The 13,946-nt window shown below is 54.1% G+C and overlaps 1 protein-coding gene across 4 annotated transcripts in view; it reads left to right on the top strand.

Moving 5' to 3' along the window:
- The window catches only part of Mbp (myelin basic protein), a 111,713-nt gene that overhangs the window by 83,831 nt on the left and 13,936 nt on the right, over positions 1 to 13,946 (top strand). For 3 of the 4 annotated variants that reach the window (XM_047526262.1, XM_047526259.1, XM_047526261.1), the window contains exon 5: positions 2,049 to 2,126. The exons of the other annotated variant lie outside the window; for it this stretch is intronic. In XM_047526262.1, the coding sequence (XP_047382218.1) occupies positions 2,049 to 2,126 (78 nt within the window). The remainder of the gene's footprint in view (positions 1 to 2,048; positions 2,127 to 13,946) is intronic. 4 annotated transcript variants of the gene reach the window in all.

Below are 13,946 nucleotides of genomic sequence, written 5' to 3'. Positions count from 1 at the left end.
TTCCTCACCAGGGACAGACCCGGCTCCTGAGGAAATCACCAAGACACTGACTTAGTTTTCAAGACCCGTACAAGTCTATCAGATTCAGACTCTACATGTTGTCTTGGAATTTTTTCTATGATATCTATCACCAGAATTTTAAATATTCTGAAATATCCTCCTTCATACAAAAGAGTAAAAGGGGAGGAGAAAAAAAAAAACTAAGAAAAATGAAGTCTTCGGAGGCGGCCCTCAAGCGCGGTCTCCCTCCCAGCACCTGCTCCTAAGCAGCTCCGGCCAGCCTGCTTCCCCAAGCTGCGTCCCTTGCCATGCAATCTGTCTCCAGTTAGTCGAGTGCAGGTGCTTGGTTTTCTGGTCAGACTGCACCCCGCTCCACGCAGGTGCAGAGCCCTCTGTGAGCCGCACAGCTAGGCAGAGGCCTGCTGTCCCTCCTCTGCTCTGTTTGGGAGGGCAGTTTGCTGGCAGGCCAGGGCTGCAGGCTTCATTCCTGCAAGCCATCACGGGGACATCCCTTCTCAGAGCTGCACTGTGCCTCCAGCCCAGCCATCTGCCTTCCCCGTGCATGGACAGTCAGGGGCCCCAGAAGTCTGGGTGTGACGGGAGAGGGGCTCAAGGCCAGCCCACCAGAGCTGGGTGGAAGCACCCCACAGTGGCAGTCTCTTCATAAAGAAGAACACTAGCCGATACCTTGATAGCATGGACTTGCCTGCACACCTGCAGTGGAGGGCTCATTCCTTGTGGGGACACCCAAGTCATAGCAAGACAATAACTGCCAAGGCCTGGGTGTGCAGGCATGCTCGCAAACGAACACAGCTCCCTCACTCCAGGCTCCAGAGCATGCATTAAAGTCACCAGTGACCTTTGCTGGTGTGGAAACAGCCCCTCACAGGCAGGCGGGAGGCCATCTGAGAGTCGCTCAGCTGAGCACACGGTCACCACGGGCTTGCCTCTGCACACGGAAGCCCTGGGTCACAGGGCTGTCAGCCCCGTAACCACTAACCAGCCTAACAAGGACCTGCTTTGTCTGCGATGGCCCAAGGAGCCTCGGGAACCTGTTCCATCGCCTTCACTGCCTGACCACCCTACGTCAGTCCCTCTCTCTGTTGTTCTCTCTTCTTTTCCATTTTTCTATGGAGAGTCAAAAAATAGACGCCTGCCGCCTTTACCTTGGTCTCCTGTCACCTGCCGCCTTTACCTTGGTCTCCTGTCACCTGCCGCCTTTACCTTGGTCCCATAATCATTCTTTGAACACATTTGAGCTTCACTGAAGCGGCAGATACTCGTGACCAGTGGAACGAGAACGTGGCGCTCTGAGTGATCGGAGCAGAGGCCGCCCGGCGGATGCACAGTGGTCGAGCTGAGGTTACCGTGCAGCTCACGTCCAGGAGCACAAAGCTCCCACTACACTAGGTTCCTGGGTGTCACCAACTTCAAGGAAGAACGCCAGCAAGAACGTGTCCTCCCCAGCAGCCGCTCCTCTGGCCGTCACTTCCTTGTGCTCCGTAGCTGACTTGTAAGGGCTGTACAGTGACGTCAAGTAACCCCATGGAGCAGGAATGGTTCCTGCTTGTAAATCCAGTGCAGAAGCTCTACAAATGAACTCAACCCCAGAGTTAGCCATTGTAGATGACAAAAGTCTTGGGCCAGCACAGGGCCCAGGACTGGAAACTGCTTCCTTTCCTTGTGTTCTTAGAAATCTTGGCCTCTGATGCCCGTTATAACATGGAGGACATTTGGCCACGTAGTTTGGTATAGGGTCATAACATAGACTCTGGAAGAGGGAACTGTTCCCCTGAATCCTTCCTCCTGTTCCTTTTCTCCTGGACCTGCCCTGCCGTCCTCCCCGGCACCCTCCTGGACCCGCCAGCTCTTTACCTCCACACGCCCTCTCTGCTGACCACTGGCCCTTTAAGCCTGCATTCCCTGCTCACTCTGCCCGCGTGGGGTCCTGCCAGTCTCGTCCTAGAGGAGATTTGCTGGAGGACTGTGGGGCTCTGCAAGCAGTGGCCCCCGCTGGACTCACACCGCCCACTCTGTGTCCTCGGCAGGTACCCTGGCTAAAGCAGAGCAGGAGCCCTCTGCCCTCTTATGCCCGCAGCCAGCCTGGGCTGTGCAACATGTACAAGGTAAGACAGTTGCCGTCGCCGCCGAGGGCCACCCCTGTGCAAAGTGCGGGGCTCGGCTGGACGGGCGGGGCCTTATAGGTGGGGCTCTCTCTGTCCCAGGACAGCAAAGCTAGGGAGGCCGGTCCTGATGGACACAGCAAAGGACCAACCCTGAGGGGAGTAGAGAGCCCGCCTCTGCCTTCAAGTCCTTGCTGGGGACCCCCGATGGCCCAGGTGACAAGGGCAGGGCTGTCCGCTCAGCATCATGGAAAAGTCGTAGGAACAATCTGTGGGCCATGGTTTGGCCGCCAGAGCACCCCAGGCCAGGCTGCCCTAGAGACTCTGGCCTCGGAGCCTGGCCTGGACAGTGGTCAGGCGCATGCCTGGGTCCAGGTCTGCTTTGGACACCAGCGGCTCACAGAGTGTGGGCACCATTGAACACCAGCTGAATAACTCTGGAGTGACCGTGCCCTTAGAAAGCCCTGTCCCCAGGCTCTGCCCTGGCCGAGCGCAGCCAAGCCCTCCTAGGGTGGAGGTTATCCCTGAAATCTGCCCTCACGCCCTGGGTGGGTGCTGCTGCCCCTCCGAGCACACGGTGCCCTGGGGTGACGTCCAGGGAGGCGGGGAAGGGAGGAGGGGGTCCTGCCACCTGCACTTAGTCAGCTGGGCCTGCCACTTACGCGCCCCGGGTGGCCGCACGGATAGCGCCACGGCTTGCTCTCAGGTAAGGTCGCCGCCTGGGCCTCGGCACTGGAAGTGTGGGAGGCCGACCGCGTGCACTCAGGCCACACAGAGCACTCTTCCTCCTGCTTCACGGGGCCACGCGTGTGGACTGAGGGCCCCCAGGGAGTGGGACAGAGGCACTGTCCTCTGCAGAGGTGTCGGGTGAGCACAGGGAAAGCAGCGTGTGCCTCCTTCCTCGGTGAGCTGGGTGGAGAGGCAGGGCTGGGAGGGACAAAGGGCACGCTCACTGCTTGCCTCCAGGGTGGCCAGTCCAGGACCAAGGCCAAGAGACGCCCAGCAAAGCCCAGGGTCCGTGGGGCCAGGGCCCTGGAGGGAGCACAGAGAGCCTTTGACACCGTGTAGAGGACCCATGAGCTCGTGGGCTTCTCTCCCTCAAGGAGTCCTGGCCCCGGGAGAGGGAGACCGTCCACGCGAGGTCCAGTAGATAAGCAGGAGGGTGTCCTGTCAGCGTCTCCATGAGCGTTGCCCCGCTCTGCAGCAGCACCTGGTTTCCCAGGACTCCGCGACTCGTTTCTAAGAACTGGCACCACTTCCCAGTGGTTTCCTTGGGCCCCTGCCCCTCCAGGGGCGGCAGGCTCCTGGCTTTCCTGCTGGTGAGGAAAGCTGTTTAAATTTTGCAACAAGAGTGTGTGTCATGTCCAAGGGGGGCCAGGGTGGGCACAGAACCAGGCTGGAGGCCAAGAGGCCACTGAGGCACCTGGCTCAGCCTGACCACACCTCCCCGCCCCATCCCTCTGCCCTTGAGACACGCGGCCTCAGAAAGCAGACCCTGTGCACAGGGAGGGCGATGCTGAGAACCCGACATGGCAGTGTGGGCACAGCAAGGAACTTGCAGAGTGCTCACTCTGCTCCTTCAAAAAGCCATCGAGAAGGAAGCAGCGCTCCTGCTCTGGCGTCTTCCAGAGGCTGCACGCGAGTCTGTGAACTTGGGCGGCACTCCATCACGTCTCTCCGCGACGCTGGGAGTGGCTGCAGTGTCCTGGCTCCCGTGGGCACATCTCAGGCCTCGAGAGAAGGCTCCCACTGTTTGCCCATCTGCCAGTGCCCCATTCTTTCAGTCAGGACTCAGGTTCACTTTCCTGAACATACACTAGAATCATATTAAAACATATAAAGAAATATTAGACCAAGTATGGTGGCACACATCTATAGTCCCAGGAACAGAGGAGGCTGAGGTAGGAGGATCGAAACTTCCAGGCCAGCCTGGGCAGCTTACCAGGACCTTGTCTCCAAACAGAATTTAAAGGACTGTGGGTGTAGCTCAGTGGTAGAGCACTTGCCTAGCATGCGCGAGAGCCCGGGTTTAGTCCCCAGTCCTGCGGGGGAGCATATTAGAAGACCACGTGTGTTGTTTATGTCTACAAAGTGAAGGAAACAGGGAGTCTAAGTTGAACCCAAGGCAAGACTGCGGCAAGAGATTCCTGATGGGCAGAAAACCCTCCCAGCACCTGTGCAAGGACACCCACACCCCTCCAGCACACTGAGGTGTGCCAGAGATGCCCGAGGGAGCCATCCAGGCAGGAAGCACACGGAGGCCCAGGAGGCAGCTCCGAGCACGCCCAGCACCCACCAGACGTGCTCCGCAGAGCTGCTGTGTGGGTAGGAGCCAGCCCAACTCCTCTCTCCCAGAAAGAATCTCTGATGGTTTCGAGTTTCTTCTGCAGCACAGAGGGACTCTCTCTTGTTCAAGAAAGAGTTGGCATGTAGAGTGGATTTAACAGCATTGCACTAAATGGTTTCAAAGTACACTTGTCGTCCCAGGATTCTACCATAAAGGACGTGGGCCTGCGGAGGACACAGAGGCACTGGGTGGAAGCCAGTCAGGATTCAAGGGTGCTGGGGAGCCACACCCAACTGATGGCCCTGCACACACGTCCTTCCCTGTGTCCTCTCCAGATAGAAGATGGATAGAAAGACAGACAGACAAGAGATCAATAGAGAGAGATAGATGATAGATAGATAGAAAGATAGATAGATAGATAGATAGATAGATAGATAGATAGATAGAGATAGATGATAGAGAGAAAGGTAGATAGATAGATAGAGATAGATGATAGAGAGATAGATGATAGATAGATAGATAGATAGATAGATAGATAGACAGACAGATCCATCTCCCACTCTGTCTCTGCAAATATCCGGAGAGTAAGAAAGACCCACCCGTTGTAAAGTCGGAGATCACGTGGCAAGGAAAAGATGGGTTCCAATGCTGTTGGCGGCTGCATCAAGCAGCAGGCTCCCTGCTGGGGTTTTTTATTTCAGGAAACTCCGTGTTTTTCTTGGGACTAAGCTGCTTAATGCTCGGGCAGCATGAAGACCAAACCCAGTACCTGCTTCCCTGCAGTTCTAGAAGGAAGCAGGGAGGAAGCCTCAGAAACTCCATGATCCAGAAGAGCTGAACCAGTGTAGCCTTCACCTTCAGCCCTGGGTGGCCCCAAGTTCAGGAAACAGGTGTCTAGGAGCCTCCCTGCAGAAGAGGCCAGGGGCCCTTCCCAGCAGCATCTGTGCACTTCCAAGCAGGGGAGGAGACCTTGCTTTCTTATCCCTAATCTCTGCTCTGCTTCCTGGGCATGACCACCATTGAAGGTGCCCATGAAGCTCCTCAGTGAAATACCCTCAGGAGCCAGCTGCCATCCAGCTGCTGGTCCACATCAGAGAAGAGATGGGAGAGCCCCCGGGGAGTCACAGCCCTGTCAGGATTCCTGCGCCCACACCACAGAGCTTTCCGTCCCCACGGGGCCCTTTGTCCGCCTGGGTACTCCTCTTCTGGAGGAGCCACTGGTCAGGACAGAATAGCTGGAAACAGGCATCTAGACTCCTCCCTGTGAACTCAGAGGAGGCAGATTTGGACAGTGTGTGCTCACTATGCAGAAGCACTGGGTGCCCACGTGGACCTCCATCCGTGTCCTAGGCAGGAAATCCACTGCAGCACCGTCGCCAGCACCTGAAACTGCACCTAAATCAAGAGCCGGGCTGACCTCCAGTAACGAAGGAGAGCTCACCGTTGGTATCACACGCTTTCACAACACGGGAGCCCACAGCTCTGGTGGAGCTGCTCTGAGGCTCTGACTCAGGAACAGCATACTCTTTACCCTGCACAGGGCGAAATCACAAGAAAAGCTGCCTGCCTGGCTCAGACAGGAGAGAAAGTTCTGGATTGCAGGATTTAAAATGCACGGATCTTGTCAAAAAAAAAAAAAATCCAACTCTCTCCTGAGACACACTAGCAGCTTTGACCAGTGGTATAAGACCTTCCGGAAAATGTGTGTAACCAAAGCCAGACCTGTTGAGAATGAGCCGTGGGGTCCTGGGGAGGGCCGAGTGTGGTGGTCGCGGAGGACGTGGGAGGCAGAAAGGTGGGAAGAGTCTCACGCTGGTCGGCGGGGTCTTCGCCCCACCTGCGCACAGCTGCTTGTTGGGGGCTGGCCCGTCAGCTGCCTGATCACCATGGCCGCGGGAGCGACACGATGGCCTGGCCCTGACCTTCCAGTGGCTCAGGCAGGCTGGCCACTGGCCTGCCCACTGGCCCCTCCGCAGCAAGGCCTCAAGGCGGGCCCTGGCTGGAAGCGTTGGAGGGCGGGAAGGATATCGTAAGGCACACACGCCAGCCCGCGGTGGGGCAGATCTCCCTCCAGCAGAGCAGCCGCCTCAGGGGCGCGCACTTGGTTTATTTTCACCTTCCCAAGAAGAAGAACGCTGTTGGCCGCAAGCCTCACAGCCTGAGAACTCGTCTCGGCTGCTCAGAAGACAATGACGCCTTGGCCTCCTCCCGTGGTCCCCAAGGGCTTCTCAGATGAGCAGCCGAGCCCCGCGGCCCAGCTTCTCCAGAACACAGAAGAATCCAAGGTTTCTCCAGGGGCAGAAGGTCAAGCGCCAGTTCTCTGACTCCTCGCTCCGGGGACAGCCAGGGAGTACACCCACAGGACGGAGCTGTCCGTGTCGCGTGCGGATGCAGCAGCGTTCTGAGACCCCCTCCTGAGAATAAAGGAGCGGTACGGGGCACCTTCTCTGCCTGTGGGTTTCCCATGACACAGACGAAATGGTCCACACAGCACAACCCCTGGTGTCCAGGCACAGCCTCTCCTTTAGAGCAGGAAAGGACACTGTTCCTTGTTTTAATTACTTAAAACGATGATGAAATTAAAAAATCTTGTCTCATTAACCAAGCCTGTATTTGTTGACCAAATGCTCAGTGTTTAGCAAATTAATTAGGAACTAGTTTTCTAGCGTTGAGTCTCCTGTGTTATCCCTCCTCTGGTGCCCTCTCTGTTCACCAACATGTCTAATGGACTGCAGCTGTAGATGTTAATTTCTTTTTCTCCAGTGTAAGCACATTTTTATTTCTAGCTCCTAGCTTCTTAACTTATTACAAGGTAAGTCTGCAAAATAAATAAATCACACACACACACACAAATTTTAAAACTCCATTCTTTTCTCACCTTTTCCTTTTGTCATATGACCAGTCAGGGGATTTCTTCATCTGCTGCTGAGTTTCAGCTTGTGCCATGGGCCTGCGGTCCCATCTGCCCACAGTCCCCAAGAGCAGAGCTGTGGCATGGCGCCTCGCCGGGGGCTGGGAGACTCGGCAGTAGATCCCTGGTTGTGTTTGCGCCTCAGTTTCCGCATCTGTAACGTGAAGCGTTGCCCGGGAGCAGGACTGAGCCACATTTCTGGCGTGCGGGCACAGAGGTAAGGGAGGCTGTGCTCAGGCCCAGGTTTAAAGCCAGGGACCACTTTCTTTTCTCCTGCTCTACACCGAGTCCATTGGAGACATGGAGAGAGCATGGCCAACCAACGTGGACTTACCTAAGAAAATGCCAGAGAGAACGTGGTCACCGTTTTTATGTGGTCAGTGGGCTCTGCAGGTGGCTCTCAGGGCATCTTCGAGGGACGCTTCTCTCAGCGCCATTCTAAAGTGGCAGCATGGACCCTCTCCTACGCTGAGGACTAGGTGCTTCTGAAGGGGCACTCCCAGCACTCAGCCCGTCCCTACGGTATGGAGCCTCAATGGGGTCGGGTGGGAAGAGCCTGGAGTGAGGGAGCCCCCCATAGGTGACCTCCAGGAGAAGGCCAAGGTCAGGCTCACAGGGTCTGCGGGGAGGACGGCACCCTTGCTGGCACTCAGACACCTGAAGGACCAGCTCCCAACGGCTCACACACAAGAAAATCGACTGAAAGTGCAGAAGCAAAATGAGCTTCCTGATCCAAGTGGAGGCCAGAGCCTCTTCAGTGACGTGACACGTGTCTGGCGTGCAGCCAGGTGATCATGAACTGTCCCTGAGACATGGTGGAGATGACTGGGCCCAGGAGCCAGGGTGCTGAGACAGCAGTGAGTCCCATGACGGGCTCCCGTGAGCTACTCCTACCTGCTTGCCCACGAGCAGCCAGCGGGAGCCTCCTGCTGAGCAGTCTGTCGGCACGTCGTTCAGGCTTGTGTGTCTGATGATTCTCCTTCGTCAGAAGACCACAGCAAGCAAACGGGAGCCTGAGGGTCAGCGGGACAGTGCTCTAGTCCAGTGGGCTCGCAGGGGCCTCTGGAGGCCCAGCGCCTCTCCTGCCAGATGAGCCAGTGGAGAGAACCAGCAGGAGACTGGGGCCAGGGCCCTGCGCTGCTGCAGCCCATCACAGGTGTCCGCGGTTGGTCAGGAGCAAGAGAACTCACAGCAAGACTGCAAGGAAGGGCTGGAGACCCTCCTCCCGCCTAACCAGGACCCTGGGCCCTGTTGATTTTTCATAGTGCCGTGTCTTCTCCATCAGCTGGTCTCCTTTAACGAGATCTGAGGCAGGCGGTGCACACGTCTGCGTCCTCCTCGCACAAAGCAGGCTCTAGGTTCAAAGGAGCCAGTGGTTGCCAGCCTGAGGACCTCAGAAGCCTTCTACTTACGCTTACCTCTGATATGACTTGCAAATGTAAGACTCCCCGCTCTCCCTGACCTTAAAGAGCTCAGAAAACTGTGGAAAATCCCTTCCTGACCATGGAGGACCTGCAAGCTGAGGACACCCCATCTGCCAGCGCCCCCTGCTGGTGAGCAGCATTGTCACAGTTTGAGGGAAAAGAATTTTCTATAAAACGGGTCAGGGGAGAAAGCATTTATTCCAGAGATCAATGAACTGTTCAGGCTGTGGCTCCCTCCCACCGTCTCTATAGCACTTGATGTGTTATTTTATTCACCATTAAGAAGTTGGGGTTTTTTGGTTTTGTTGTTTTGTTCACCATGATGCAAACCTCTATTGATATGGAAAGAGGTCTCCGAAATACTGTTGAGTCAAAAAGAAAACCCAGGCTGACAAAATAGTGTGCACATCATGACCACTTTCAAAGCCACTTGAAAACCTGTCTGTGTTTGTGCCTAAAACCAGGCCTAAAAATGAGGTCGTCCAAGTGTCCACCTGGCTTGCCCTAGAGCCACCATTTCCAGAGAGTGGACTTCATTGGACATATGAGTGTGTGTTGTTTTTCTAAACTGGAAAAAAACGCGTTTTAAAATGAGACCTTTTTCCAACCTTCATGTGTCCCTGACACTCAGCTCCATTGCTGACCCTGCCGGGACTCACCGTGGAGGAGGTGGGGCAGGAGGCCCCTTGCCTGCCTGCTGGGTTCCAGTGCCACCGGTGGCCCTGGCCCTCGGCCCTTTCTTGTTTATGGTTAACTGACCTTCTCCTGCTTCCTGCACACTTCAACCACCTGCAAAGACGAGTGGCTTGAACCAGCCAGGCACAGGCAGACGGGATCCAGCAAGTGACTGAAACGCCAGCAAGTCTGGCATTTTGTTCAGCTTGGTGATGTAGTCAAGAATACTTCCTCAGAGAATTACTCGACAAGTGTCCTCAAAGGAAACTGAGCTCCTCCTGGTGACCCACATCCCAGTGTCCTGGGGCAGAGGCTCCGACTGACTCCTAGAGGGCCAAGGGGAGAAACCGAGGTCAGGTGACTGCCCCAGCAGGGCCACCTCCCCTGCCCGGCCCTGGGTCCCTGCTGTCACAGCTGCTTCAAGCAGCGCGCAGCTCCCACTGGACTGTGGAGCTGCCCGGGGTTCACCTCCCTCCTCTGGAAACCTGCCCAGCACCCCTAGCCCTTTATTTCTGTTGGGGCCAGCAGGCACCCCACTTTCTCCTGGCCCAGGATGGATCACCTTGTCTGCAGTGAGGCGTGATAAGTACCTGCTCCCACAAACTCTAACAGAAACCAAGAAACCCGACTGGCACCTTCCACTTCCATACCACCTGTGCCTTGGGAGACCCTGTGGACCCAGCGTGTCGCTGGAATTGGACTGAGCAGCTTCTGTGTGGAGCAAGGTGATTCCGGCCAGCCAGGAATGGGCTGAGGGCCCGTGTGCAAAGCCCAGGTAGTCGACTGCCAGGGACGCAGGCCCCTGCCCACTGCCCATGGCCTAGCAGAGGCCGACTGCGATGTTGAGCAGGCCATGACCAGAGGGAGGCCAGACAGAGGACCCCCTTCTCAACCTGGCTGCCCCTGAGCTGTCCGTGAACTGCACGCTTGGCCAGGCTCCTTGGCTCTGCCACGATGCTCCCTGAGCTGCGTACTGGTATTTCTTCAGAGAACGGAGGTTTGCTCCAGGCTGGTGGGGGAAGGAGAGCAGGGAGTCGGGCGCCTCTCCTGTCAGGGGTGTCAGGACAGCAGGATGCCGTGACCAGATCAAATCAGCACAGCTGGGCGGTGTCCATTCCCCAAGGTGAGAGCAGCCGGACGCCAGCCTTGCGGAGGAGGGCATGCGCTGCAGCATGGGAGCCTCCGCAGGGCACGATGCTGAGCCAGGAAGCCACACGCGGACCTGCGGGCACGATTCCCCTCCCACGGGCCTGGAGCATGGCGCCCACAGAGGGAGGCGGAGCAGCGCTGCGGCTCCCCAGAGAGGCCGTCTCGCTGGAGGGGACAGCGAGTTGGGCAGCTGAGGAAGCTCTGGAGGTGGCTGGTCACCAGAGTGCTCAGTGCCACCGCGGGGCACGCTACAGAGCGGCTGGGAGGGCAGGCTCTACGATACACATGTTTTGCCAATAAAATGGGGTCAACATGTGTCTCAGATACAGCCCCCGGGCCACGGGCCCGCACCAGCACCACCCCAGTGACCACCCAGGTTTGCTTCCTGGCTCTTCCTGTGCGCAACACAAAGTCTGGCACCCAGGAAACAAGACAAGGTCAGGGGCAGGGATGCAGAAGATGCCAGAGACAAACGTCCCAGAGCTTCATCGTCCCCAGCTGCTCCTCCTGCACGGCCTTGGTGAGTTCCAGAGCTGAGAATCCTCCCAGGAGCCTTGCCTGGCACGAGGGGAGGCCGAGGCCTCGACGCAGCACGCAGCCCCCTCTCGGTCACCTGCGCCAGCCCCAGGTTGTGCCCTCCTGCCGAGGACGTGAAGGGCTATGTGGTTTTGTCCTCTGTCCACGTTGTAGTTGCTGAGCTCCACCAAGTGAGTCAAACTGCCCGGCGCTTCAGAGATCGCCCAGAAGAGTTGCCCTTCTCTGGAAGCTTAAGACCTAGCTGCTGAGTGAAGCGCCATAGCAAAGGACAGTCCCGTCAGACAGGTGACGTGGCCGAAGGCTGCCACGTGAGTCGGAGAGCAGCGACGTGGGGGGATCCTAAGCAAGGGCAGCAGTGCAGGAAGAGCCCGAGCAGAGGTGGGGCCGGCAGACAGACTCCGCCTCCTGTGCGGAGATGGGCGGGCTCCACTGCGGTGTGGGCCTCTAAGCGTGCAGTTGTGAGGTACGTGGTAGGCCACGATGACGGCCTCATTTTCTCTTATTTTATAAACTAACGTACAGTAAAATGGACTTGTTTTGTGTACAGTTCTATAAATTCTAGCAGTTGTGGAAATTTGGGTAGCTGATACCAGCGTAAGGTACTGTCACTCCTAAAACCTGCCTTCTGCTTTTCTTTGGCAGTCAGACCACACCCTCCTCCCATACCCTAAACTCTGCCAAACCCAGCTTGGGTCTCCCTCCCTATGGTGCAGTCTCTGCAAGAATGTCACAAAATAGGCTCGTGCAGTGTGAATCCCTCTGGAATGGCTTCTCTCACTCCACCTACCTTGGAGTCACTGCGTGCACCCAAGTTCTGCTCACACCCTTTCACTGTTGAGTAGTATTCCATTGCATGGACATACCATCGTGCCCTTATCCTACATCCACTGAAGAACATTTGCTTGTGGTTTTTACTGACGGTGAGTTGAATTGCTGTAAACATTCATGCCCAGGTTTCTGTGTGAACATAAGTTTTTATTTAAGATTTAAATTATTTTTCTTTCAAAGTGTTGTGACCAATATAGTCATCATAAAAATATTTCCAAAAATGCATCATCTCTTTTATTCATCAAAGTAGGAAATGGAATTGCTAGCCACATGGAAGCAGATGGGTAACTGTATAAGAAAATGCCAAATTGTCTTCCAGAGTGATCTGCCAGTTTGCAGCATGCAGTTTGCAGCCCACAGCAATGCATGCCAGTCCCAGGTGCCCACACCCTCACCCACTGGCCATCAGCAGTATCGTGCCCATTCACCGTTCCAACAGGCACATGGCGATGCCCCTCATGCCTCTGGCGCTCCTCTTCCTGACGGCCGACATGCTTAGGTCACCCCCTTTGATGAAGCGTCTATTCAAATTGTTTTTTCCTGTTGAGTTTTGAGAGCGTTTCACATATTTTGGTTTTGAGTCCTTTGTTTCACATGGAGTCACAAGTATTTTCTTCCAGTCTGTAGTCTGCCTTTTCATTCTCTGAACCCTGTTTCTTGCAGGAAAAACAGTTGCAGGCTTTGATAGAGCCCAGATATCCCTTCTCCCCTGTATGATCAGCTCTTGCTGTCGGGTCTGGCTTCCTGCCACCCCCGGATCGTGACTCTTTCCTTTCCTTTTAAAACTGCAGAGTTTAGCATTGTAAATAGAGATGCGTGATCCATCTCCAAGTTGACTTGTATAGGTGTGGATTTGCATTAAGGGGTTCTTTGGTTCTGTTTGGGGTTTGGGGTTTTGCATAAGGATATTTAATTGTTCCAATATCATTTGTTGAAAAGACTTCTTTTCTTCTTGAATTGTGTTTGAACCTTTGTCAAAAATCCATCTGGTGCATCTGTGAAGTTACCCTCTGGGCTCTGCTCTGGTGGTCTCTGTGTCTGTCTCTCCTCCAGGACCACTCTGCCTCGATTACTATTGCTAAATATAAATCTTAAATACTGTGATTCTCTAACTTTTTCTTCTTTTTCACATTTGTTCAACCATTTTGATTCCTTTACATTTTCATACAGTTTTAAAATCAGTTTGTCTGTAATCAAAATCCTGCTGGCAATTGCAATAGATATGTAGATCATCTGGGGAGTAGTTGACTTCTTCACTCTGTTGAGTCTTCCAATCCATGAACCTAGTGCATTTCTCCAATTAAGTCTTATTTGACTTCTAGCTTCTATCATAAAGAGACAGTACAGCTTTTTTTAGAATTCTACCTAATACTTTGTTTCCTCTCCATTCTTGTATGCAGTACTGTTCATAAAAATCTATAAAAATGTTGCTTAACTCTTCTTTGCTAGTATATAAAACTATGATTATCAAAATGTTCTTGTTTTTTAGTGAAAAGCCACTACCACATCAGTGTAACAATACAATTATAGCAGCATCACTACCCTCAAATTATCTGTGTAACTGACAATCTAGACCCAAAGCCCAAGTCAAAGTAGTTCAGTCACTCTTCAATGCATATATAACAAAAGTCTGTGTGATTCCTATCACATGGATTTATTGTTTGTGTTCAGCACTATTTAAAAGTGATCTAAACAGTATACGTATTGATTAAATAGTTGTTGCTTATTGCATACTTAATTGGGTACTGAGAGTTATCACTATACCAATTTCCTTTTTCATGAACAGTCCTGATGCCTGATTTCATATCTCCAAGAGCTAACATGAAACCTACCAACTTCAGGAGCTCCTTAAAATATTTAAATTGCTTTTCCCCCTGAAGTTTGATGACATGTTCATAATTAATATAATTTTCAAAAATTGTAATTATTTATTCAAAGTGGGGATGCACCCATATCACATTGTCTACATAATTCCTCATTAAATCCCTCACAACGTGAATAAGTTTTGACAA

This window comes from Sciurus carolinensis, chromosome 15 (assembly GCF_902686445.1).
Source record: "Sciurus carolinensis chromosome 15, mSciCar1.2, whole genome shotgun sequence".
Classification (NCBI taxonomy): domain Eukaryota; kingdom Metazoa; phylum Chordata; class Mammalia; order Rodentia; family Sciuridae; genus Sciurus; species Sciurus carolinensis.
This window is presented reverse-complemented; position numbering and strand designations above follow the sequence as displayed.